This window comes from Aotus nancymaae, unplaced genomic scaffold (genome assembly GCF_030222135.1).
Source record: "Aotus nancymaae isolate 86718 unplaced genomic scaffold, 86718_ANA_hifiasm-v0.15.2.pri h1tg000040l, whole genome shotgun sequence".
NCBI classification, from domain to species: domain Eukaryota; kingdom Metazoa; phylum Chordata; class Mammalia; order Primates; family Aotidae; genus Aotus; species Aotus nancymaae.
The window spans coordinates 83,479,840-83,505,491 of record NW_026988454.1 but is presented as its reverse complement, the minus strand read 5'-3'; the positions used below and the strand labels follow the sequence as shown (position 1 = coordinate 83,505,491).

The 25,652-nt window shown below is 36.3% G+C and overlaps 1 protein-coding gene across 9 annotated transcripts in view; it reads left to right on the top strand.

Moving 5' to 3' along the window:
* Positions 1 to 25,652, top strand: part of DOP1A (DOP1 leucine zipper like protein A) — a 100,607-nt gene that overhangs the window by 58,180 nt on the left and 16,775 nt on the right. For all 9 annotated transcript variants that reach the window (XM_064360885.1, XM_064360884.1, XM_064360888.1 and 6 more), the window contains 12 exons: positions 262 to 536; positions 2,083 to 2,235; positions 4,130 to 4,230; positions 5,624 to 5,883; positions 7,110 to 9,099; positions 10,063 to 10,174; positions 10,288 to 10,470; positions 11,945 to 12,070; positions 18,887 to 19,021; positions 20,590 to 20,645; positions 22,554 to 22,658; positions 25,399 to 25,465. In XM_064360885.1, coding sequence (XP_064216955.1) covers positions 262 to 536; positions 2,083 to 2,235; positions 4,130 to 4,230; positions 5,624 to 5,883; positions 7,110 to 9,099; positions 10,063 to 10,174; positions 10,288 to 10,470; positions 11,945 to 12,070; positions 18,887 to 19,021; positions 20,590 to 20,645; positions 22,554 to 22,658; positions 25,399 to 25,465 — 3,563 coding nt within the window. The remainder of the gene's footprint in view (positions 1 to 261; positions 537 to 2,082; positions 2,236 to 4,129; positions 4,231 to 5,623; positions 5,884 to 7,109; positions 9,100 to 10,062; positions 10,175 to 10,287; positions 10,471 to 11,944; positions 12,071 to 18,886; positions 19,022 to 20,589; positions 20,646 to 22,553; positions 22,659 to 25,398; positions 25,466 to 25,652) is intronic.

Sequence of the window (25,652 nt, the reverse complement as noted above, 5' to 3'; positions counted from 1 at the left end):
TGTTTATTAATCAATATACTGATTTTGGGGACAGGAAAATAGATTGTATGACTTGGCATAAGAAAAATGTATATTGAAAAAAATATATAAGAAATTCTTCTTGCTACTTAATTAAAGTTCTAGACTAGGTGAGAAACCATGGTTTTGCTAACAGGTCAAGGCCTTAAAAGTATTTAGTGACTTAGTTTTTCAAAATTAACTTAAAGTGTGTGTGAAATGTTTAGTATGATGAACTCTGATTGCTACCATCTTTTGTTTCAGACTGTGAGCATGTGCAGCCTCCACAGTGGCTCCAGACTCTGATGAATGCTTGCAGCCAAGCAAGTGATTTCAGTGTTCAGAGTGTTGCTATTTCACTAGTCATGGACCTGGTGGGACTGACACAGTCTGTGGCCATGGTCACTGGAGAAAACATCAACAGTGTGGAGTCTGCACAACCCTTAAGTCCAAACCAGGGAAGAGTAGCTGTGGTTATTAGACCTCCCCTCACTCAGGGCAATCTGAGGTACATAGCTGAGAAGACTGAATTTTTCAAGGTAAATTCTAAGAAATGCATACATGACTATGAAAATTACAGCCATGTATGATACTTGGCCTAGTTTGCTTTAAGAATTATTTTAAATATGATAATAAAGCTTCATTAAACACCTCTTAATATGTCATACCATGTAGAAAATGATGCCACAGCTGATATACATACTGCTCTCCCCATCTTATTCCCAATTTTGTGAGCAGGGGAGAAAGATAAGGATAAAGGAATAGGTATATTAGGATAAAGAAAGAGAAGTATCAGGGCACTGAGGCCGTGGAGGAAATAATTTCAGCTAAAAGAGGAAAGCAGTAGAACTTTCTTTCAAATTAAGTGGTTATGACACTTTTGCTTTCATATAGCGAAATCTCAGCACTCCAAAACACTCATGAAAACTTTTTCTGACTCTTCATATTGTCTCATTATCATCTGTGGTATATAAAGTCATTCAGAAAAAAATCCAGAAAATTCAGTCTTTGATTTCTACCACAATAGTATAAATATTATCCTGTATAACAAACATCAAGTAGATTTGGATTGTGTACATCTTAAGCAGGTAGATTCTTTATACTGTACATTAAAAAAAAAGTTTTAAAATCTGATTTCACGTCATTGTGCCCCTTAAGATATTTCCTCCTGCTAGAGTTGATTTCTATAGTATTGTGGTGAACCCTGAAGATTATTGCATTATTATTATTACTAATTGCATTATTATTAATACTGTCACAGATCAAGTGATGTGTTAGCATATGTAGCTCTGAAATACCTATTATCTATTTTATAGGTTTTAAGTAGTTTGGATATTTGGACTATGAATTATTTTTCACTCTGTAATATATAACCATAAATATTAAATTGCATTCAGTATGGGATTTGTATCTTATTAAGGATAATTTATTCTAGCATCACTTTACCAAACATCACTAAATAGTGAAACGGGGTCTTATCTGGGCCCTGCAGAAAACATTTACATGTCTGATTTTTTTTCTTTGAGACGGAGTCTTGCTCTGTCGCGTGATCTCAGCTCACTGCAGCTTTTGCCTTTTGGGTTCCAGCAATTCTCCTGTCTCAGCCTCCTGAGTAGCTGGGATTACAGGTGCATGCCACTGTGCCCAACAAACTTTTTGTATTTTTAGTAGAGACAGGGTTTCGCCATGTTGGCCAGGCTGGTCTCAAGCTCCTGATCCTCAGGTGATCCACCTGCCTCGGTGATCTACCAGGTGATCCTCAGATGATCAACCTCAGGTGATCCACCTGCCCCTGCCTCCAAGATGCTGGGTTTACAGGCGTGAGCCACTGTGCCCAGCCAACATGTCTGATGTCTAAAAATAAGTATCATTAAAGGACTATCATTAGTTTCCAAGGGCTTGGGTGATCAGAAAGTAGGCACGTGAAAGACTGCACTTACTAATCTCATTCCCGTGGAATAGAATATTAAAAACCCTTCAGGTCTGACAGAAAGCAGGCATTCATTTGTACCTGATAGGAAATATTTGTTAAATAAATTTTCATATATGGTATTGTGACTGTTACTTTTACATCTTTTTCTGTAGCATGTAGCTTCAACATTGTGGGACCAGTTGGGAGATGGGACACCTCAGCATCACCAGAAGAGTGTGGAACTATTTTATCAATTACATAACTTAGTTCCTTCTTCTAGCATCTGTGAGGATGTTATAAGTCACCAGTTAACCCATAAAGATAAGGTAAATCCGCTTATCTTGTGCACTCTGACCTTCTGACACACACACATGATATTAAAATGTAAATTAAGAAAACTTTAGAGAAATTATTGCAGTTAACATGGGAGTAAGAGAAAATAGCTTTGTTCACAGTGATCTTAATATCTATAAATGTATTCAGTTCTTTCTAGAAGCAAATTCTTCACAAAAGCATCAGTAATATGAAAAATTAAGTAATACAAAAATCAAATGCTGGGTTTATTTCTTTGTTCAGGATGCCACTTATGGATAATGATGTTTAGTATTGGTGGTCTCAGTTCTTGGTTCATTTAAAGAGGAACCAGTGGCCTCAGTTAGGGAACTTATGGATATATTAACTAATATATATGAAATGAAATAATGTATAAAAGTATATTTATAAGCCAGAGAATGCTAGAATATGAGATTATATTATTTGCATTATTATACTACATATTTAAAATAAGAATTTTGTATCCTAATATATGTGAAGTGTGATAAATAATTCAGTCAGAGGTGGCTGAGTTATTTTTCAGCCTGAGAAGAAGCTGGAATAAGCATTTTGACTAACTTCATCAGGGTAATTTAATGATGTTTGTGGTCTTCCTGTGCTGCTCTGTAATATAAATTAAAGATTTTATTGAAGAACTTTTAGAAGTGGATTGTCCTATTTTTAAAAACTCAAAATGCTAGTGAGTTTGAGTGAGTCATATTCAGAAAAGGAATTGTGTTAAATAAATGAAACATTTGGCAGAGAAGAAAGTGGTATATGATAGAGTAAATAAAAGGAATGAAAACTTTATTCCAAGAAAAACGTTAAAATTCTATTTCTGCTATAATACATTTTTTTTCAAAATTATTCAGAAATAAGATTTTAGATAAAGCACTCTATTCTAAGAATTTAAGTTTTACATTAGTATAAATCTAGGACCAATTATATGCCTATGTTCACTTGGGTAGCATTTCATTTAAAGAAATACTCCCAAGTTCTAAATAAAGACATATGTCCATGAAAAAAATTAAAATATATTTTATTACTTAAATTTTACATTTCTGTTGGTTGATACAAATTCAGGCTTCATAAGAAAAGCATGTATTAAGCTCATAGAAAAAACAAGCACTCTTCTAACCGATCACAAGCAATTTAGAAAGTTGCAGTCTGGTTTCTTGGGGCTTTTGCTTGGAGGATCCATAAATGCTAAGGAAAGGCTTTAAGAAATTTGGATAATATGACAATTTCTACTTGATTTATATTAATACATGTTTATTATCTAATACCAAATGTGCTTGCCTTTCTAAATTATTTTACATTTTTCTACCCATTATTATGTTAATCTTTTCCCAAGTAATCTTAAAAGTAGTTTAATATTTTTTTGTAGAAATAATTTTTAAGTGTTTAGATTTTTTTTTGAGTCAACTAAATCAGCTTTTTAAGTGATGAAGAACTATTTGGGATTAATGTATCGTTTCTGGGACAAAAAAATATATAGTGCAATATAATCAATTTTGACAACTAAATGTTTATGCTAAATGAAGGATGAAGTGCTTTCTTGACTCTAGATATGACATGTATGTTATTAACTTCTTTCTTCTGTTATATAATAATCTAGTAAACTCATTACTTAAAGTCTAAACTCAGTAATAATTATGAGACAGGATGAGATGGCCCTTCAGGTTCAATATTTCTGTATGTATTTACATATTTTCTATGTTTCTACTTCCATAAAGAATATGAAGTTTATTGCAGTGTGTGTTTGAATATTGTGGGCATTGAACATAATACATTACTCCTAAATAGTTTGATTTTAATACATTACTCCTAAATACTTTGATTTTACTAAAATCACTTAATATCTTCAAGAGAGAATAACATAATTTAAAGTCCCATGTTTCTCCTCAGAAAATAAGGATGGAAGCACATGCCAAGTTTGCAGTCCTTTGGCATCTAACAAGAGATCTCCATATAAATAAATCTTCATCTTTTGCACGTTCTTTTGACAGGTCAGTTATATTTTATATTAAGATTTCACAGTCAGATATCTTAATGTTGTCTCTTTCCTTGAGTCTACTGTCTAGCTTGGCAAGTGTAGGAGATAGCAATTTATAACTTTTATAAAGAAAATTTATTATTTTGAAAACTGTAAGCTGTATTAAAATGCATGGCATTTTTACTCACCAAATTTTTACTTGTTGGTTTTATATTACCCAGCTCCCCTTCCCTTCCCTGGACAACTATTCATCATGTTCCTACTATGTGTCAGGCACCATTCTAGATGCCAATGATAAAGCAATGGATACAGCTTTCTTGAGTCTATATTCATGTTTAGTGAAATTGCATATAAATAATAGATTGTGTGTTTCTCAAGCAATTATTTTCAAGCTTCTGCCTAAATTAGATTTATTAAAATCTATAGCTGAAAACACTAACAGATTCTTTCCATGAATCCAGAGAATTTGTAGCTGCCTAAGAGTGGTTTTGGTTTTTGTCAGGACTACATAGGTGACTTCAAATACCAGATCTGCATTAAATTCCAAGCTGCCATTTATAGGTGGATTCACATATTGTCATAAGATAGTCTCACCAGCCGGTCTCATAATGGTGGCCATGAATCTGTGTTTGAGCTCAGTCAGATCAGTTGTGTGCTCTACCTAACATAATTTCAGCTGGTGCTTTTCAATGAACATTACCATTTTTAAGTGATCTGATATTGAACCCCTACAATGTATTGAATATATTGAACCTTTACTTTGTAAATAATCATCTCTAATTTGACAACTATCTTTCCTAATTTTAGAAGTGAGGGAATAGAGGTCAGGAAAAGTTGTTACTTGTCCGACACCATACAAAAGATTTGAATCTTGCGTTTTCTGATTCCAAACCACACCCTCTTACCTTTCGCAGAAGATCTTTACTTGAATTAAACGTATAGCTTTGACTCACAAAGAGAGTGTGAGCAGAGGAACATGGACCAACATGGAGTAATGTTGACTTGCAGAAGGCTCAGTTTATGTTGCTAATACAAAGAAACATAAACTGTTTGGTTTTATGTTTCTTTATTAGTCTTGCTTTATATAATATAAAGCAAGACTAATTATATTTTTTTTCTATTCTTCAGTACTAATCTTAGAAAAGTAATGTATGCGTGTGAAATTTCAAAGCATAAGTATATTTTTAAAAGGGCAAAAAGTTTTTTTCCTTTCTTATTATATTTACCAAGAATGTTGGGATTAAGGTTATTAAAATGCTATGATTTATGCTGAAGCATAAATTTATGTAAAATTTATGTCAAAGTATGACCACTTCAAAATAGGAAACACAATTTATTTTAGAAAAGAGTGTGACAGTTAAAGTAGATGTTTGGTTCTTTGTTTTAATTATTTGTGTTTATTTTAGGTCACTGTTCATCATGTTAGATAGCCTTAACAGTCTTGATGGTTCTACTAGCTCTGTGGGACAAGCCTGGCTGAACCAAGTCCTACAAAGACATGATATTGCACGAGTTTTGGAACCATTGCTATTGCTCTTACTTCATCCAAAAACTCAGAGAGTTTCAGTACAGCGCGTACAAGCAGAACGTTACTGGAATAAGGCTCCCTGTTATCCAGGAGAGGAGAGTGACAAGCATTTCATGCAAAATTTTGCCTGCAGCAATGGTGAATATCACATAGAAGTAGACAGCTTTATTTAGAATTATTAAAATAAAGTGATAAGTGAATACAACCACAGTGCCATGTGGACCATGTCAGAATATACTTCATCAGTGACCATCTTAGAGGATGTGGGTCTCTCAGTTGACTCAGGGTAGGAATCAGGCACAGCTCTGGTTAGAGGCATTCTTCAGTTTTGATGGCAATACCTTTAGAGCTTAGTTAGCAATTCTGGTCCTACAAAGCTCTGTAGATACTTTATTGGGAATTTATAGTAAACCTGTAATACACATTTTGCATTTCATGAATCATTTTCCTCATATTTCAAAAGAATAATAATGCCCAACTTTCAAGGTTTTATTATGACCGTCAGATATAGTCATATTTGTGACATGCCCAAATATTCACTATTCCAACATTACTACAGAGTCCACACTTTATAAACTGTTGACTGATGCCTTCTATACAGTGGTAATGTCCCCTTGAATTAATTTATTTAAGGGACAGAAGACTCTCATATATGTCATTTGTCTCTTGACGGATAACCCTGTGGGGTCAGTATTGAAAAGATGATATTACTAAGCAGGTCGTTGATGCCTAGAAGGCCATGTCTTTCTCAAGAGTTCCATGGCTGGCAAGTGATGAAGCTGAAACCAAACTGTTACATACCTACTTCATCTCTAGTGTGTTCCTACAGAGGCTTGATTCCTCTCTCTGACTTCTTTTCCACTGCCTCTTCTGAGTCTTCTAAGAATTTGCATTACCCTGTGTATTGCCAAAACATCGTTGTGTTGATGCTTTATCTGACTGTGCTGAATTCTCACCTCCTCTCTGAGATCAGTACCAGACCTCATCAATGGTATTATGATTCTTTCCCTAAATTTGCTAGCATTTGTTATATACTACTTTGTATAGCACTAAGCCTTTCACCTTTTCTAAAAGAATGTCATCATCATTGTATACCCCCTAAAAAATACAGAAATGAATGATATATTTGTGGTTTGCTGCTAATTTTAAACTCTTCAGAGAGTTTAGAAACAGCATAACTAAAGTGAGATATTACACAGGGAGGAAAAATAAAATTTTTACCTGCAATAAAATGTAATTTTAATAGGAAAATATAAGTAGATGCTGACACTGATGATTAAAAATCTTGGTCAGTCTACATTTCTGCATTTCAATTATTTTAATGCATTTTGTATTTTTCTTCTTTTACTGTTTTTCTCTATCAGTGAGCCAAGTACAACTCATCACATTAAAAGGAAATGGAGAAAAGCCACTTACCATGGATGAAATAGAGAACTTTAGTCTCACCGTTAATCCATTAAGCGACAGACTTTCCCTCCTAAGTACCAGCAGTGAGACAATTCCAATGGTTGTGTCTGATTTTGATCTTCCAGACCAACAGATAGAAATACTTCAGAGTTCTGACTCAGGATGTTCACAGTCCTCTGCAGGGGACAACTTGAGTTATGAAGTTGATTCTGAAACTGTGAATGCCCAAGAGGATTCTCAGATGCCAAAGGAAGGCTCCCCAGATGATGATGTTCAGCAGGTAGTGTTTGACCTGATATGTAAAGTTGTAAGTGGCCTCGAAGTGGAATCTGCATCAGTTACATCTCAATTAGAAATTGAAGCTATGCCCCCAAAGTGCAGTGGTACAGATCCAGGTGAAGAGATAATTAAAATTGAAGATGACTCCAATCAACAGAGTCAGAATGCTTTGCTAAGTAATGAAAGTTCTCAGTTTCTGTCTGTGTCTGCAGAGGGAGGCCATGAGTGTGTGGCAAATGGAATCTCCAGGAATAGCTCCTCACCTTGTATTTCAGGAACCACACACACTCTTCATGATGATTCTGTTGCTTCCATAGAAACCAAATCTAGACAGAGGAGTCACAGTAGTATTCAATTCAGCTTCAAAGAAAAATTATCAGAAAAAGTTTCAGAGAAGGAAACAATAGTTAAGGAGTCAGGTAAACAACCAGGAGCAAAACCTAAAGTAAAACTTGCCAGAAAAAAGGATGATGATAAGAAAAAATCTTCAAATGAAAAACTCAAACAAACCAGTGTATTCTTTAGTGATGGTCTGGATTTAGAGAACTGGTATAGCTGTGGAGAGGGAGACATTTCTGAAATTGAGAGCGACATGGGTTCTCCAGGATCTCGGAAGTCTCCCATATTCAACATTCATCCTCTCTATCAACATGTGCTCCTGTACCTCCAGTTGTATGATTCATCCAGGACTTTGTATGCTTTCTCTGCCATCAAAGCCATCTTGAAAACTAACCCTATAGCTTTTGTAAATGCCATTTCAACTACTAGTGTAAATAATGCATATACTCCTCAGTTGTCTCTCCTTCAGAATCTATTGGCTAGACACCGGATTTCTGTTATGGGCAAAGATTTTTATAGTCACATTCCAGTAGACTCAAATCATAACTTCCGGAGTTCTATGTACATAGAAATTCTTATTTCCCTCTGCTTATATTACATGCGTAGCCATTACCCAACTCATGTTAAAGTTACTCCACAAGATTTAATAGGCAATCGAAACATGCAGATGATGAGCATAGAAATTCTGACACTACTCTTTACTGAGCTGGCAAAAGTAATAGAAAGCTCAGCGAAGGGTTTCCCTAGTTTTATTTCTGATATGTTATCTAAGTGCAAAGTTCAGAAAGTGATTCTTCATTGTTTGCTGTCATCTATCTTTAGTGCTCAGAAATGGCATAGTGAAAAAATGGCAGGTAAGAACATGGTTGCTGTGGAAGAAGGTTTCTCAGAGGACAGCCTTATTAATTTCTCAGAGGATGAATTTGACAATGGCAGCACGTTACAGTCACAACTTCTTAAGGTGCTTCAGAGACTGATTGTTCTAGAACACAGAGTAATGACTATTCCTGAAGAGAACGAAACAGGTTTTGATTTTGTTGTATCTGACTTGGAACACATTAATCCCCATCAGCCCATGACTTCTCTTCAGTATTTGCATGCTCAGCCAATCACGTGTCAAGGCATGTTCCTCTGTGCGGTGATACGAGCTTTGCATCAACACTGTGCATGTAAGATGCACCCACAATGGATTGGTTTAATCACATCTACTCTGCCTTACATGGGAAAAGTTCTACAGAGAGTGGTTGTTTCTGTGACACTACAAATGTGCAGAAATTTAGATAATCTAATTCAGCAGTACAAATACGAAACAGGATTATCTGATAGTAGGTAAGAGGTGATTTTTAACTTTATTGTTATTGACATTTTTCACATATGACTGCGTAATGTCTGGAAAGTAGGTCACAACTTGAGTAAATTAGTGGTTTTTGGTAGGTTACAAATAGTATGTTACGTTCCACAAAAAAAGAAAATTTGGCTTGAGGAAGAGTATCAATAAAAGAATCTAGAATGGAAAGGGAAGAAAAATTTAAACAGGCCTTTTTTCTCCCAAGGTCTGAAATTAATTTTAATGCTCTTCTTGCCTCAGCTGGCAAAACTAATAGGAAGCTTAGGAAAAGGTTTCCCAGGTTTTGTATTTTATCTAAGTGCAAATACATTTCAGACTGAAAATAATTTAAATTTATAAATCTTTTCCATGCAATTTTATTTCTCGTTTTGGATTTTCATGGTTTAGAGGCAAATTTGATGAGTCTCCATGCTCAAAATGAAGTCTGAAAAATTAGTTCAAGTAGACTGATGTCTTATTTTTCTTTAGAGTAACCTCAGTTTCTACATGTAAAATAATAAGAAAACTGCCTGTATTGTTTAATGTTAATATGCCTCCCATTTCCCAATAGCTAGAGATTCACTGGCCATTATTTGTTTATTTTGTATAGAGTTCTGTAGCCAAATGAACTCTAGTACATTTAGTCCAACTCACTTATTTTATAGATGCAGTAGTAAAAGCCTCTGATTTATTCTTTTAGCCATTTATTATAGCTAGAGATTCACTGGCCATTATTTGTTTATTTTGTATAGAGTTCTGTAGCCAAAAGAACTCTAGTACATTTAGTCCAACTCACTTATTTTATAGATGCAGTAGTAAAAGCCTCTGATTTATTCTTTTAGCCACTTATTAATCTAGTATTTATTGCACATTTACTATGTGCCTGACACATTGTATGTACTAGTGATAAAATATGAACTATGCTATTATAAAACTTAGATTTAAGTGAATGAACTTTATTTCAGGCCTCTGTGGATGGCATCAATTATTCCACCAGATATGATTCTTACTCTTTTGGAAGGGATTACAGCCATTATTCATTACTGTTTGTTGGATCCAACTACACAGTATCACCAAGTAAGACTGTACATATATTTGACTCCTTTTGAAAGACTATGAGGTCTAATGAATTTCCATTTGTAAATCTCAGTAAGTAATAGTATATATTTTTTTTCCTCCACTGTTAATAGCTTTTGGTCAGTGTAGACCAGAAACACTTGTTTGAAGCACGCAGTGGAATCCTCTCAATCCTTCATATGATCATGTCCTCTGTGACATTGCTTTGGAGCATACTGCATCAAGCCGATTCTTCAGAAAAGATGACTATTGCTGCATCTGCATCTGTTACCACTATTAATCTTGGAGCTACAAAGGTTAGACAATTAATATTTATCTGTAGAGCTTAAGAGTCTGTTTGAGAACCTTCCCAAAGATTATATTCAGAATATATGAATAATTTGTGTAGTATTTATAGGAACCTGCATAGATGAAGTAATTATCAAATAATTTTTAACATTTTTCTTAGGCTATGGATGACATATCACAGAATTAGCCCATTTTTAAGTATATAATTCTTTAATTTTTTAAAGTAAATTTACAGAGTTGTGAACTCTGTAAATTTTTGAATATGTCTTTTACCACAAAGATTCTTTGTGGCCATTTCCACTTCCTCTTCCCATTCCTAATCCTAATCAACCAGTAATCTGTTTTCTCCATATATTGATTTGCTCTTTTTGAAAAAGTTCATATAAATGGAATGATAACAATATTTGGTCTTTTGTGTCTAGCTTCTTTCAGGTGATTTAAGGTTTATTCATACTTTGTTCCTTTTTTTAGGACATTTTAAGTTGACATTTTAATATGCAAAGCCCTCCTGGAAAACAATTTAGCAATCTGTACAGAGAGCTTTAAAGGTTTCATAGTCTTTGACCTAGTAATCTACTTTAGGAATTAATTCTAAGGTAATAGAAATTATGCAAAGATATATATATAAAGTGTTCGTTATAGTATTATTCAATGGCAGAAGAAGAGAAATTAGGGAATGTTGAAATTATCCTTTTGGTGTTTCATTAAACAGGCAATAATAATCATGGTTTTGAAGAATTCTTATCGGATGGAGAAGGGCTCAAAAGCTCAATGAAACAGGGATGTTACATAATTGAACAAATAACATGTTTTCAATTATGTAAAAAGTAAATCTGCAGAAAAAGGAATAAAGAAAGTTTACATTTTATCAGTAATTATCTCAGGATGATAGGATTAATTATTTTTAAATTTTTTTTTCTTCCTTGCACTCTGATATTTTCCAAATGCTTTGCCATGTTGAGTTGTCAAACTGACATCCTTCAATAGCCTAATTTTACTCCTGAACCAGACTACCTGGATTTAGGATCCATGGGAACACATACGGAATTGGGAGAAGGATAAGAACGGGAACCATTAGAACATTTAATCTAAGTTTTGATGCTTGGATTAAACTATACTTTTTAGGTTTTGTTTTACTTAAATAAAACATAAAGTGTTGTATAATTATAGAATGCCTCACCTTTTTTTAAAGTACTCTATATCAAACTTAGTCGAATTTCCTATGTTGTGTTTTTCTAGTATCTTTTCACAGTGAATAGACTTGTATTTGGCAGATTGGTAGCCGTCATTTTATAGGATTTGTTTTTCTTTTAGAATTATAGTCATAGTGTAGCTCTTAATGTTATTAAAGGTTCCTCTCATATTATTTAGGTAGTAAAACCTATAAGAACTATATTATTTCAAAGAAACTAAAAATGCAGTCTAGTGGTGAATGTTTTCATTGTTTTTAATTTCACTTTCATTTACTTCAAATTGTTTTAGAACTTGAGACAACAGATTCTTGAATTGTTGGGCCCCATTTCAATGAATCATGGTGTTCACTTTATGGCTGCCATTGCATTTGTGTGGAATGAAAGAAAACAGAATAAAACAACCACCAGGACTAAGGTATGTATTTAGACATTTGGCACTTTTTGTTTCTGCATTTGATGAGTACATGCTAATTTTCACCTCTGTATGCATTGCAGTGGGGCTGGGGTAGATTGGAGTATAAAACGAAAGTTTTTCAACGGGGTTAGATAAATTATTGCCTTAATTTGTTTAAGTATTGATTAAAATTTGAGGTCAAGACCGTGCACAGTGGCTCACACCTGTAATCCCAGCACTTTGGGAGACCGAGGTGGGCAGATTATGAGATCAAGAGTTTGAGACCAGCGTGGCCAACATAATGAAACCCCGTCTCTACTAAAAATACAAAAATTAGCCGGGCATGGTGGCACGCACCTGTAGCTACTCAAGAGGCTGAGGCAGGAGAATCGCTTCAACCTGGGAGGCAGAGGTTGTGGTGAGCTGAGATTGCGCCACTGCACTGCAGCCTGGGTAACAGAGTGAGATTCCGTCTCAAATAAATAAATAAATAAATAAATAAATAAATAAATAAATAAATAAATAAATAAAAATAAAATTTGAGGTCAAATATAAAAGATATGTGAAAAAAAATTTAGTATGATACTAAAACTAAGTAGAAATGGTAATATGGTACAGTATGTTTTTAAAGTGCTAGTCATTTCGGGTACAAAGCAAGGATATAGAGAAAAGTTTTCATCTTGACTATGTTTTTTATTATGTGATAGTTCGAATAGTTCATGTTTCTGAATATAATTCACAATTTTTTTTTCTTTTTTTTTTTACTTTTTTGGTAGAGATGAGGTCTCACTTTGCTGTTGGTCTTATGTGTGTGAATTTTGTTGCTTTGAGTTTCAAAGCTCAAGAGAAATGCTCTATATTGGAAATAAATAATGGCACATTAGAATAATAAGGCTATTATATAACTTACATTTATTTTAAAAATATGATTTTTCCACCTAAATTATATAACTTACATTTATTTAAAAAATATGATTTTGTTTTGATTTCACATTACATTTCTAAAGTAATCAAAATAAACATTCACACCCTATTACATTATTTTGCATGTGAAGATTCAGTAGTAGGTATCACTCACGTTGAAAATTGAAATCCTAAGGACATGTGATTTAACATGGCATGTTGAAGCCAGGCACAGTGACTCACAGCTCCTAGCACTTTGGGAGGCCAAGGTGGGAGGATTGCTTGAGGCCTGGAATTCAAGACCTCATGAGACGCTGTCTCTACAAAAAAATTTTTAAAAAATTAGCCAAGTGTGGTGGCATGTGCCTGTAGACCTAGCTACTCAGAGGTGAGGCAGAAGGATTATCAGGTATATTATAGCTGATAACATGTAATTCACATAGAGCAATGCCTGGTACTTAATAATCACTCACAAATATTAGCTGTAATATTATTCCTCATATTTAAATAGAAATGGGGAGCCAAGGATTACCAGTCTCATCAAGAAAGTCTCTAATGTGATAGACAAAGACTGAAACATCTAGATTTTAAAAAGTCAAACAATGCAGATAACAGAAGAAAATGTAAATAATAATAATGTCCTTCAGTGAGTGAGACTGTGAAATAGAAAGGGAGATCATAGGAAAGACCATTCCAAAAATTAAAATTTTTCATGGAGATTAAAAATTCTACAGCAGAAACAAAACAATGTTTGTAGGAAGGTTGGAACAGAAAGTGGATACATACCAAAAGTAGAATATAAATTTAAAGATATGGAAAATAGGAGAAAGAGATAAGAATATTAGAGGAGTGATAGTAGAGACCCAGTATCTTTCTGCAGAATTTAAAAACAGGAGAAAAATGCAAAGAAACAATACAATAAAATTCCTCAGGAATGAAGTAAATATGTTTCCAGATTGTCTCTAGCACTGTGAAAAGTGATGTGTGCAAAGATTAGCATATTATTTCAGAGCACTGGCGATGAAAAGATCCTAAAATCTAAAGAAAGAACACTGCTCACACTCAAAAGAATGAAGATGAGATTTGTTAACAGCAACATTGGGAATATTGATTGGAAGCCAGTTTCAACCCATAATTCTATCTCCAGCCAAACTGTCACTCAAAACATTTTCAGCTATGCAATGTCTCAACAACAACAACAACAGAAAATTGCCATCAGTTCCCTTTTTCTCAGCTACTGGAAGATTTAACTCCACCAGAGGAGGAATAAACCAAGAATGAAGAAGACAGGGGATCCAAGAAACAAGGGTTCCTACACAGAAGAGAGAGCAAGGGAAATCTCTGGGATAATGGTAACAGGAGAGATACCGAGGTGACACTCTGTAGCAAACCTAGAGAGTAGCAACCCAGGGTAGAATAAAAAGACATCTAACAGACATGTCTCCAGGAAAAAAGAGAAGAGAGGGAGGAAATCATACATTATTAATTATCTGAAGTATTTGAATATGTAATTAGAGATTTACAGTTGAAGCATTTAGGGACGAATTTTTGATAGGTACAGAGAAAATGAAGCAAACGAAAAAAGCAGTTTATTAGCTCTAGGAAAAACAAAAAGTTGTGCTGTAAAACCAATGCTAGTACAATACACAGTGCAGCCACACGTAATCATGTGAACACTGGATATGGATTTAAATAAAAATATGATATAACAATGTTGGGAGGATAGGTAGAAAAGTGTAAGAGAGCTACATCTTTGTCTTCTAAAATAAGTAATGAATAGATAATATCTAAAATTGAAAATAAAATCAGGAAATAGGAAAAATGGCAGTGTATGTTATTTAAACAAAATGGAAAAGAACTTAAAGAGTTGAGCATGGTTACTTTGGAGCGTGGTAAGAGATATAGGAAAATAGTGTTTTTTCTTACAAAGCTCATTGTTCTGTTTTAGTTTTTTGAGAGGATGTACCTGTATTGATTAGAAAAAAAATTTGAGCCTGGGCAACTTAGGGAGACCCTGTCTCCACAAATAATTAAAAAATTAGTTGGGCATGGTAGCATGCCTGTGGTCTCAGCTACTCAGGAAGCTGAAGCAGGAGGATCACTTAAACCCAAGAGGTTGAGGCTGCAGTAAACTGTAATTGAGCCACTGCACTCCAGCCTTGATGACAGCAAGACCCTGTCTCAAAAATATATGTATATATATCTAAATAAAAGTAAAATTTGCCTAAAGTAGTCAAGGGACTTGAAGAGGTCTTTATATTAAATAGAGGCCAGGACTGGGTGCAGTGGCTGACACCTGTAATCCTAACACTTTGAGGGCAGCTATGGCAGGAGGATCACTCTGAGCGCAGGAGTTTAAGACCAACTTGGGCAAAATAGCAAGACCTCATCTCTATTTAAAAAAAATTTTAAAAAGCCTGTGCGGGCCAAGATGGCCAAGAGAAGCCAGCTCTGAAACACAGCTCCCAGTGAATGAGACGCAGAGGGCTGGAGGACTTCACAGTTCCAAACGAGGTGCTGGGTTCTTTTCTGTGGGACAGATAGGGCTCTGAAAATAGGCCCAGGGAAGGAGCTGCAGGGCAAGAGCCGCCCGGGGGGCAAATCAAGACGGGGTGGGTGCGTCCCCACCTGAAATGTGCAGCCAGCTCGGAGGGTTGGGGGACTTAACCCCCTCAGTGCACCGTTTCAGATCCTATGCTTGCCTCATCCCTCCTGCAACCCAGGGTCCAGAGGGGCCCTGCCAGATGGTGGGACACCATGGGTAGTCGATGCAAATCTGAGCAGTGGCTACCACTGGGCTTGGCAAGTTGTCACAGGGATCTGGGCAGGAGTTTGGAGTAATGCCAGCGGGATGGACCATCCCACAGAGGGAGGCAGAGTTGAAAGCAGGGAAATAGGCCATAAGGCCGGCAGGCCTCACCCCCACAGAACTCAGACTGAAACCCTCGCTAGAGAGGTTGACAGCAAATACACCAGCTTGACCCCAACCAGGAAGATTGAGCTCTGGGAGAGACACCATTGGGAATGTGGTGCCAATCTCACCTGCAAACAAGCTCCAGGGAAGAACCACCCACCCAACAACCTGACTGAACCTGAGGGAGCCCAGCAATGTCCTCTACAAGCCAAAAAAGATACAGCACCAACCTCAATAGAAAAATAACCATCTGTGCAGAGACTCCTCCTGAAATCACCAACTTCAAAGATTAAAGGGAGATAAATCGACGAAGATGGAAAAAAACCAGCACAAAAAGGATGAAACCACCAAAGAACAGAACACCTCTTCTCCTCTCAGGGATCACAACTCCTCACCATCAAGGGAACAAAAAAAGATAGAGAATGAATCTGATGAATTGACAGAAGCAGGCTTCAGAAGGTGGGTAATAACAAACTTCTCTGAGTTAAACGACCATGTTCTAACCCAATGCGAAGAAACTAAGAACGTTGAAAAAGGGTTAGATGAAATGCTAACTAGAATAACCAGCTTAGAGAAGAACATAAATGACTTGATGGAGCTGAAAAACACAGCACGAGAACTACTTGAGGCATACACAAGTTTCAGCAGCCGAATAGTCAAGCAAAAGAAAAGATATCAGAGACAGAAGATCAAATCAATGAAATAAAATGAGAAGGCAAGATTAGAGAAAAAAGAATGAAAAGAAATGAACAAAGCCTCCAGGAACTGTGGGATTATGTGAAAACCCCTAATCTACACTTGATCGGCATACCTGAATGTGATGGGGAGAATGAATCCAAGTTGGAAAACCATCTTCAAGATATTATCCAAGAGAACTTTCCCAACCTAACAAGGCAGGCCAACATTCAAATCCAGGAAATACAGAGAACACCACAAAGATATTCCTCAAGAGCAACCCCAAGGCACATAGTTGTCAGATTCACCATGGTTGAAATGAAGGAAAAAATGCTAAGGGCAGCCAGAGAGAAAGGTCGAGTCACCCACAAAGGAAAGACCATCAGACTCACAGCAGAACTCTCAGCAGAAATCCTGCAAGCTAGAAGGGAGTGGGGGCCGATATTCAACATGCTTAAAGAAAAGAACTTTGAACCCAGAATTTCATATCTGGCCAAACTAAGCTTTGTAAGTGAAGGAGAAATAAAATCCTTTACGGACAAGCAATTGCTGAGAGATTTCGTTGCTACAAGACCTGCTTTACAGGAGCTACTGAAGGAAGTACTAAACAGGGAAAGGAATAACCGGTACCAGCCACTGCAAAAACGTACCAAATGGTAAAGAATAATGATGCAATGAAGGAGCCACATCAATTAATGGGCAAAACAACCAGCCAGCAACAAGATGGCAGGATCAAATTCAAACATAACAATATTAACGTTGAATATACATGGCCTAAACAGCCCAGTCAAAAGACACAGACTGGCAAACTGGATAAAAAGACAAGACCCATCGGTGTGCTGTACTCAGGAGACCCATCTCACATGCAGAGACTCACATAGACTCAAGATAAAAGGATGGAAGATATACCAAGCAAATGGAGAGGAAAAAAAAAAAAGCAGGGGTAGTAGTCCTAGTCTCTGATAAAATGAACTTTAAGCCAACAAAGATCAGACGAGACAAAGAAGGGCATTATATAATGGTAAAAGGATCAATGCAATAAGAAGAGCTAACTATCCTAAATATTTGTGCACCCAGTGCAGGAACACAGAGATACATAAAGCAAGTTCTTAAAGACCTACAAAGAGACTTAGACTCTCACATAATAATAGTGGGAGACTTTAACACTCCACTGACAATATTGGACAGATCAACGAGACAGAAAGTCAACAAGGATATCCAGGACTTGAACGCAGATTTGGATCAAGCAGACCTAATAGACATTTACAGGACACTCCACCCCAAATCCACAGAATACACATTCTTCTCAGCACCACATTGCACTTACTCCAAAATTGACCACATAATTGGAAGTAAATCACTCCTCAGCAAATTCAGAAGAACAGAAATCATAACAGTCTCTCAGACCGCAGCACAATCAAATTAGAACTCAGGATTAAGAAAAACTCTCAAAATCGAACAATCACATGGAAACGGAACAACTTGCTCCTGAGTGACCAATGGATAAACAGTGAAACGAAGGCAGAAATAAAAACATTCTTTGAAACCAACGAGAATGAAGACACAACATACCAGATCCTATGGGACACATTTAAAGCAGTGTCTAGAGGGAAATTTATAGCAATAAATGCCCACGAGAAGCGAGGAAAGATCTAAAATCGACACCCTATCATCAGAATGTTTTCACTCATAGGCCATGATGAACAACGAGAACACTTGGGCACAGGGAAGGGAACAGCACTCACACAGCTAGGTGGGAGGTTGAAGAGGAGGGGAGGGGGGCACAGTGGGGGTGCCGGGGAGGAGGGGGAGGGATAACCCTGGAGAACTGCCTGATGTAGGCAGTGGTGGGGGAGGATGGAGACAGCAAACCACATGGCATGTATGTACCTATGCAACAATCCTGCAGGATGCAGGACTTGCACATGTACCCCAGAGCCCAAATACAATTAAAAAAAAAAAAAAAAGCCTGGTGCAGTAGCTCATGCCTGTAATCCCAGCACTTTGGGAGGCTGAGGTGGGTGGATCATGAGGTCAGGAGTTCAAGACCAGCCTGGCCAATATGGTGAAATTCCATCTCTACCAAAAAATACAAAATTTAGCCAGGCATGGTGGCATGCGCCTATAGTCCCAGCTACTCAGGAAGCTGAGGAAGAATAATCACTTGAACCCAGGAGGCAGAGATTGCAGTGAGCTGAGATCACGCCACTGCATTCCAGCCTGGGCGACCGTGAAATAAATAAAAATAAATTTTTAAAAAGGTCACAAAATATTCTCTTAATTCTGTAACTTCCCCTAAAAGACTTATATGCAAATATACATAAATACAATGATGTATTACCTAGGTCATTCCTGCAGCCAGTGAAGAACAGCTTTTATTAGTGGAACTGGTTCGTTCAATCAGTGTCATGAGAGCAGAAACTGTTATCCAGACTGTAAAAGAAGTTTTAAAACAGCCACCAGCCATAGCCAAGGACAAGGTAAGAAAAAACTCTTCTTCACATGTGTTTACAATTCTGTTTCAGAAATGATGCTGGTAAGTAAGATTTTTTTTTTTTACAGTAATGTCCTTTCATTATAGTACAGATTGCAGAGATGACTGCCTGTGTGTCTCACACTGCTTCAATCAAAACAATTATCAATATTTGTAGGGACTTGCTTTTCTGATTCTTCAGTAGCCAGTGAAGAGCCATTAACTGCTCGTATCTTCATATGTACATCAAAGGCAGTCAGCAACCATATGACTAAATTCTCAGGGGAGATTTTTCTGGTCACTTAAAGAACATAAGCCAGAGCTCAAGGTCAGCTTTCCTTAGTTGTTGTCATTTCTCACAGCTTCCTTATTGCTTGCTTTTCTGAATGAATCTCTTAATTCTGTGAACTCCCCCAAATTTTGCTATAACCTTAGTTCTATTCAATGTTATTTCTTGAACATGTATAATGTGCTCTGCAAGGGCTACACTATGAATGACATAGTCTCTGCACATAATGTTGTTTTGTCTCTATGCAGAAATAAAAGTCTACAAATTAGGAATATTATGGACTTTTCTACTTTTTCTGCTCTTTGTTCAAGTAATACCAAGAGGTCATATTTTCTCAGAAAGTATATACCAACTCCAGACATGATACTTTGAGACAAGCCAAAATAGACCTAATCACATCCTTTAATGAATTATTATGTGTATCTGAAAATGTTGAATTGTGTTTTCCTTTTATCTTGAATCCAAACGGAATAAGGTGTGTGTGAATAGCCAGTGTTCTTTTTAAGTTTTTAATAAAAACTGGGGCATTTGTCATAGGATTTTTAGTTTGTATTTTGAGTACCTGTTTGTGCCAGACATTGGGCTACACATGATGGATATGAAAACAAATTAGAGCTAATACACCCTCTGCCCCACCAACCTGTGTCCCCTTATTAAATTCTGAATCTATTAAACACTTGATTTTTCTTTGTGTGGTAAAACAGCAAACCTTCAAGGAAATAGTTGGGTCTAAAAAAGAACAAATTGGTAAACGTCAGTGGACATCATTATCATTCTCTGACCTCTTAGTAATTTCCAGGGGCAGGTGTTTTACTATATATTACACTCAACACTGTCTTTAATTTAGTGGCTATATTTGAAGCTGTTAGGAATTGATCACAAATTTGAACTACACTAATTGAACAGATATGTGTAATAAGTAAAGACTTAAATACACGTTTCATTAAAAATCTCAACCTAATTCTGACAGCACCAAGCATAAGCTACCTAAGATAGTGTTGATACTTATAGAGTACATGAATCATTTAAAAGTGAGTGGTATGGAGGGAAAAATTGACAATCTTTCCATTCCTACCATCTATTTTCAACTTTTAAAATAGCTCTTGTGTTACAAATTTTTCCTACTGAGTGGAAGAGAGGTACATGGCTCATTAATGAAAAATTTATGATTTTGTTTTCTGTTAAGTTTTTAAATTAAAAATTGGCAGTAAAATACAGAGTAGTTGCAACAATGAAAAGGCAAAGGCAGTATTCTTCACTATAAAATTGATTTCTTTTGTTTATAGAAACATCTTTCTTTGGAAGTCTGCATGCTTCAGTTTTTCTATGCTTATATTCAAAGGTAAGATTACTGATAATGATCTCTCCTTACTATGTTGTTAGAAACAGAGAAACATTATTTATGGGTATATTAATACAAGTCATGAGTATCTTAGTGACCCAGCCATGTATATTCTACAAACCTAAAGACCTAAGGATATTGAAGATTCCTAGAGAGTAAAACACTGAATTGTGATAAAAATCATTTAAATATAAATGAAAAGCTGAACCTACTCTCGAAACTATGCATATTGCCACTGAACCCATTATTTTGGTATAGGTGAACATACAGTAATTCATTCTGCTTTTTAATATTAGGAATGACGATGTGAAAATACCTTCTTGCAGGCGGGGCGCCATGGCTCACGCCTGTAATCTCAGAACTTTGGGAGGCTGAGGTGGGTGGATCACTTGAGGTCAGGAGTTTGAGACCAGCCTGGTGAAACCCCGTCTCTACTAAAAATACAAAAATTAGCTTGCCATGGTGGCATGCAACTGTAGTCGCAGCTACTCGGGAAGCTGAGACAGGATAGTTGCTTGAACCTGGGAGACAGAGGTTGCGGTGAGCCGAAATCGTGCCGTTGCACTCCAGCCTGGGTGACAGAGTGAAACTCTGTCTCAAAAACAAAAATGAAAAATAGTGCCGTTGCACTGCAGCCTGGGTGACAGAGTGAAACTCTGTCTCAAAAACAAAAATGAAAATTATCTTCTTGCTATCATACTCCATTTTGCATTTAACTGACCTATGAACAGAAGTTATGATTTGAGTTTTTGTAACTTCTTACTTAAGAACCTGACTCTTAATCTTCCTTTATAGGATAATTCATTTTAATCACCAAACTCAGTGTCCATTTGTAATCTGTGACTAGCATTAGAAGATCATGCTATTTAGCGTATTTTAAACTGGTTGTGACCTAGAGCAAGGACTGCCTAAAATCTGAACTTATATACAGAGGTGTTAGGTCTAAGGTCAGACTGAAACAAAGATAATCTTCATTCTTTTTGCAGGTTAAAGACTAATGTTCAGTTGGCAGCCCTCCATAACATAAGGTAGAGACTTACTTATAAGGTGAAGGAAAAAGAACTAATGTAAGAGGGAAGTGGAGAGACCAGGTTAGGTGGTTAGGAAGTAGGTGACTGTGATGTCAGTAGTTATACTGAGAATTATTGCAGTTGTATTTTACTTTTGAGGTTCCATGTGATAAATGAGATTTCAATAGCATAATTTCCAGATTAAGAAATTGCAGGCCTGGCTTGGTGGCTCATGCCTTAATCCCAGCACTTTGGGAGACCAAGGTAGGTGGATCACGAGGTCAGGAGATTAAGACCATCCTGGCCAACTTGGTGAAACCCCATCTGTACTGAAAATACAAAAATTAGCCTAGCATGGCAACCCACACCTGTAGTCCCAGCTACTCAGGAGGCTGAGGCAGGAGAATTGCTTGAACCAAGGAGGCAGAGGCTGCAGTGAGCCAAGATCTTGCCACTGCACTCTAGCCTGGGACAGAGTGATACTCCATCTCAAAAAAAAAAAAAAAAAGAAAAAGCACTGGGGCTAGACATAATGGTTCATGCCTGTAATCCCAGCACTTTGGAAGCCAAGGCAGGTGGATCACTTGATCCCAGGAGTTTGAGACCACCATGGGTAACATAGTGAAACTCCATCTCTATTACAAGAAATAAAAAAGAAAAATGAAATTGCATTGGTATTTTAACTGTGTTGGTTTATTTATTAATGTTTATTTATTAGTGCTATTTTAACTGTTGGTTTATTAATTTATAAAATACATTATTAATGTTAGTAAAAATGTAAAGCTTTTAGGAATTTTGTTCTATCATTGTCTATAAATATAGGGGATGTTCCAGAAACTAGTAGAAAACTATAATTTGTTGTGGCTTTTGTTATATACAAACTATATTTATCTTGCAGGATCCCAGTGCCCAATTTGGTGGATAGCTGGGCATCACTGTTGATACTTCTGAAAGACTCTATACAGCTGAGTCTTCCAGCTCCAGGGCAGTTTCTTATACTTGGGTAAGCAATTTCACTTAAAAATATTATTTCAAATAAAAGGATAATGTTCATTGTCCTTACTGTCCAGTATTAATAACAGCTGTTTTAGGTGACAGTGTGATTTCTCTGCCTTTTCACACTGTTTTTGAGATGCAAAACTAGATGTATAAGGCCTGTTTTGTTTTTGTTTTTTTTTAAAGAGTGAGGGGCAGGGTGAGAAGACGAAATACTCTTATGTTTATACATATACAGAATGTAAATACACTAACATAAAACTGTTACAACAGCAGTTTTGGTGGTGGTGGAGAGTATGGGATGGAAAGGGGAAGGGATCATGTAGCATGTCTGAAGGGGAGCTTCATAGAGGAGGGACACTTGAGCTGGATCCCAAACCTAAACAAGCTGGGAAAGTTTTTCTTTCTTTGTCTTGGAGTTCCCTGATTTATCTTAATGATTTATATGATTATCTGATAAATGCTAGTCACCTATGACTGCAAGTACTGTGATGCCATACACAGTCTCTGTTTTTTGCTTGCCATTATTCTTGATTCTTAATAGGTCCCCAGTAAATACTTGTTCAGTGAATAGAGGTGGCGGGTGCAGAAAGCCTTTGTTGAAAGAGGAAGGGGAAGAGTATACTGGAGCAAAGTACATTGTTTGGTTTGGTAATAGAACAGGGCACAGGCAGTGGTATAGTGGAAAATAAGACTGGATGAAGAGGGAAATGGGAGCTAGATGGGGAAGGATCTTGAATTTTAAAGAATTTTGTCTTGAAAGGGAGTCGAAGTGGTTGCAGGTTTTTGAGGAGAGCCTTGACTGGCAGGTTTTTGAGGAGAGATCAGAGGGGAAAGAGGCTAGACTTGGAATTCTATTTCAAGTGGGAGGTGTGAGGATGGTTCCAACTATTGACAGTATTGAAAGAGCAGGATAAAGAAGGAAACAGGGCCAGCAAAGGAGATAGAAAGGGAAATATCAAAAAGGTAGAAGAAAACTAGGCATTTAGTTGTTCCAGAAGCAAAGGGAGATTAAGATGGCATGATTGACACCTTCAGAGAGGTTTAGGAAGGTGAGGGACAATAAAAGGCTATGTTTGTTGACAATCTCGACAGGCATCCTAATTATCTAATCACCAGTTATCTGGTGATATAGGAGAGAGGGTTTGGAGAGGTAGTAAGCACACATGTTAAGAGCAAATGCTTAGTGTGGGAAAGTAAGTGTTGATTCTTCTTTGAGGATATTTGATCATGAAAAGAAGCCAGGTGCAGTGGCTCTTGCCTGTAATCCCAGCACTTTGGGATGCTGAGGCAAGAGGATTGCTTGAGCCCAGGAGTTCAAGACCAGCCTGGGCAACATAGGGAGACCCTGTCTCTACAAAAAAATTGAAAATTAGCCAGATGTGGTCACACATGCCTGTAGTCCCAGCTACACACGAGTTGTCATAAGGTTCAAAGAACAAATGTATGTACAGTTCTTGGAATCATCACCAAATAACCCTGTTGGCTAATTTCATTAAAAAATTAAGTTCATTTGTTGTGATCTGTAGCTGCTCCCCTACAAGATTTTACTGTTTCCTCGCATGCCTTTTCTTTCTTTCGGAATGAAGGATCCTCTTCCTTTTCAACATGTGCATATTCTGAATGTTAAAACAAAAAGTTGAAAGTTGAATATTTTCAGTTATACTAGAAACTTAATTTCTTTTTGAAATTGTCAGTTTACCTTTTTGCCAACCATTCTACTGATCCTGTAAAATCACCTAGTTAAAAAATAGAAATTGATACGAAGGTTGCTCTTTAGTTTCATTTTACATATTAGTTTGGAAGTAACTGTGCATATAATTTATCTTTTAAAAAATCATGTCAGTAAATACTGAGTAGACTCTTAGCAAATAAAGAAAATGGAAATTTTCTTTGTGAACTATTTTTAATGTGTTATGGTAAGAAATCATTTCTCTGTTACAATTTAAGATTTTTTAAATTTCTCTGTTTATATGTGAAACACGTAGAAAAATATACAAAGAATTAGTACACAACTCTACAAATAAAAAGTTTGTAAAAAGTCAACATACCACTATACATTACAAACCCAAACTAAGAAATAAAACACCATGTGTCCCTCTGCACCCCTGCCAATTACTATTATTTTATTTCCCCAAATGTAACCACTATTCTAACACCACAGATGCATTTTGCCTTGCTTTTGAACTATAAGTATTTATAAATATTTTGTGTCTGGCTTCTTTTGTTCAACATATGTTTATGAGATTCATTTGTGTAATTCACATATCTATAATTTATTTCCGTTGTTGTTTGGTATTTTTATGAACCTTCTGCAGTTTGTGGTTTTTTTCTTTGATATGGGATTATGCGAAGTTTCCCAGGCCAGAATGCAGGGGTTATTCACAGCATGTTGCACACTGCAGCCTTGGCCTCAAGCAATTCTCCTGTCTTAGCCTACCAAGTAGCTGGAACTATAGGCATACACCACCACGCCTGGCCACATTCCACAATTTATCTTTTCTGCTCTTGCTGGACATTTGGGTTCCTTCCACTTTGGGGCTCTTACAAATAATACTGCTTTGAGGATTCTTATACAATGTCTTTTTATACATATGTTTATGTGTTTCAGTTGAGTCATAGGATATGTATATACATTTTAAATATTTAAAATGGAAATCAAGACCACTAAGGCACTTATTCATTGTGAGAAATTAGATCAAATTATTTTCTCTTTCCCATTTCTGTTTTCTCTTTGGCCCTTTTAGGGTTCTGAATGAGTTTATTATGAAAAACCCTAGTCTGGAAAATAAAAAAGACCAAAGAGACCTTCAGGTAAGGCAGTCTGAGTTAAGAACTGTTGCCAAAACTGTTTCTCAGTGCCCTCAATTTGAAAATGAGAGAGTCAAATAAGATAAACTGTGAAGCTTTTTCAACTCAAACATTCTATGGAAATCAGCACTGTCTTTTGTAAAATATCTATTATCAGAAATATAAACTGCAGAAATTCATAAGTAGTGTG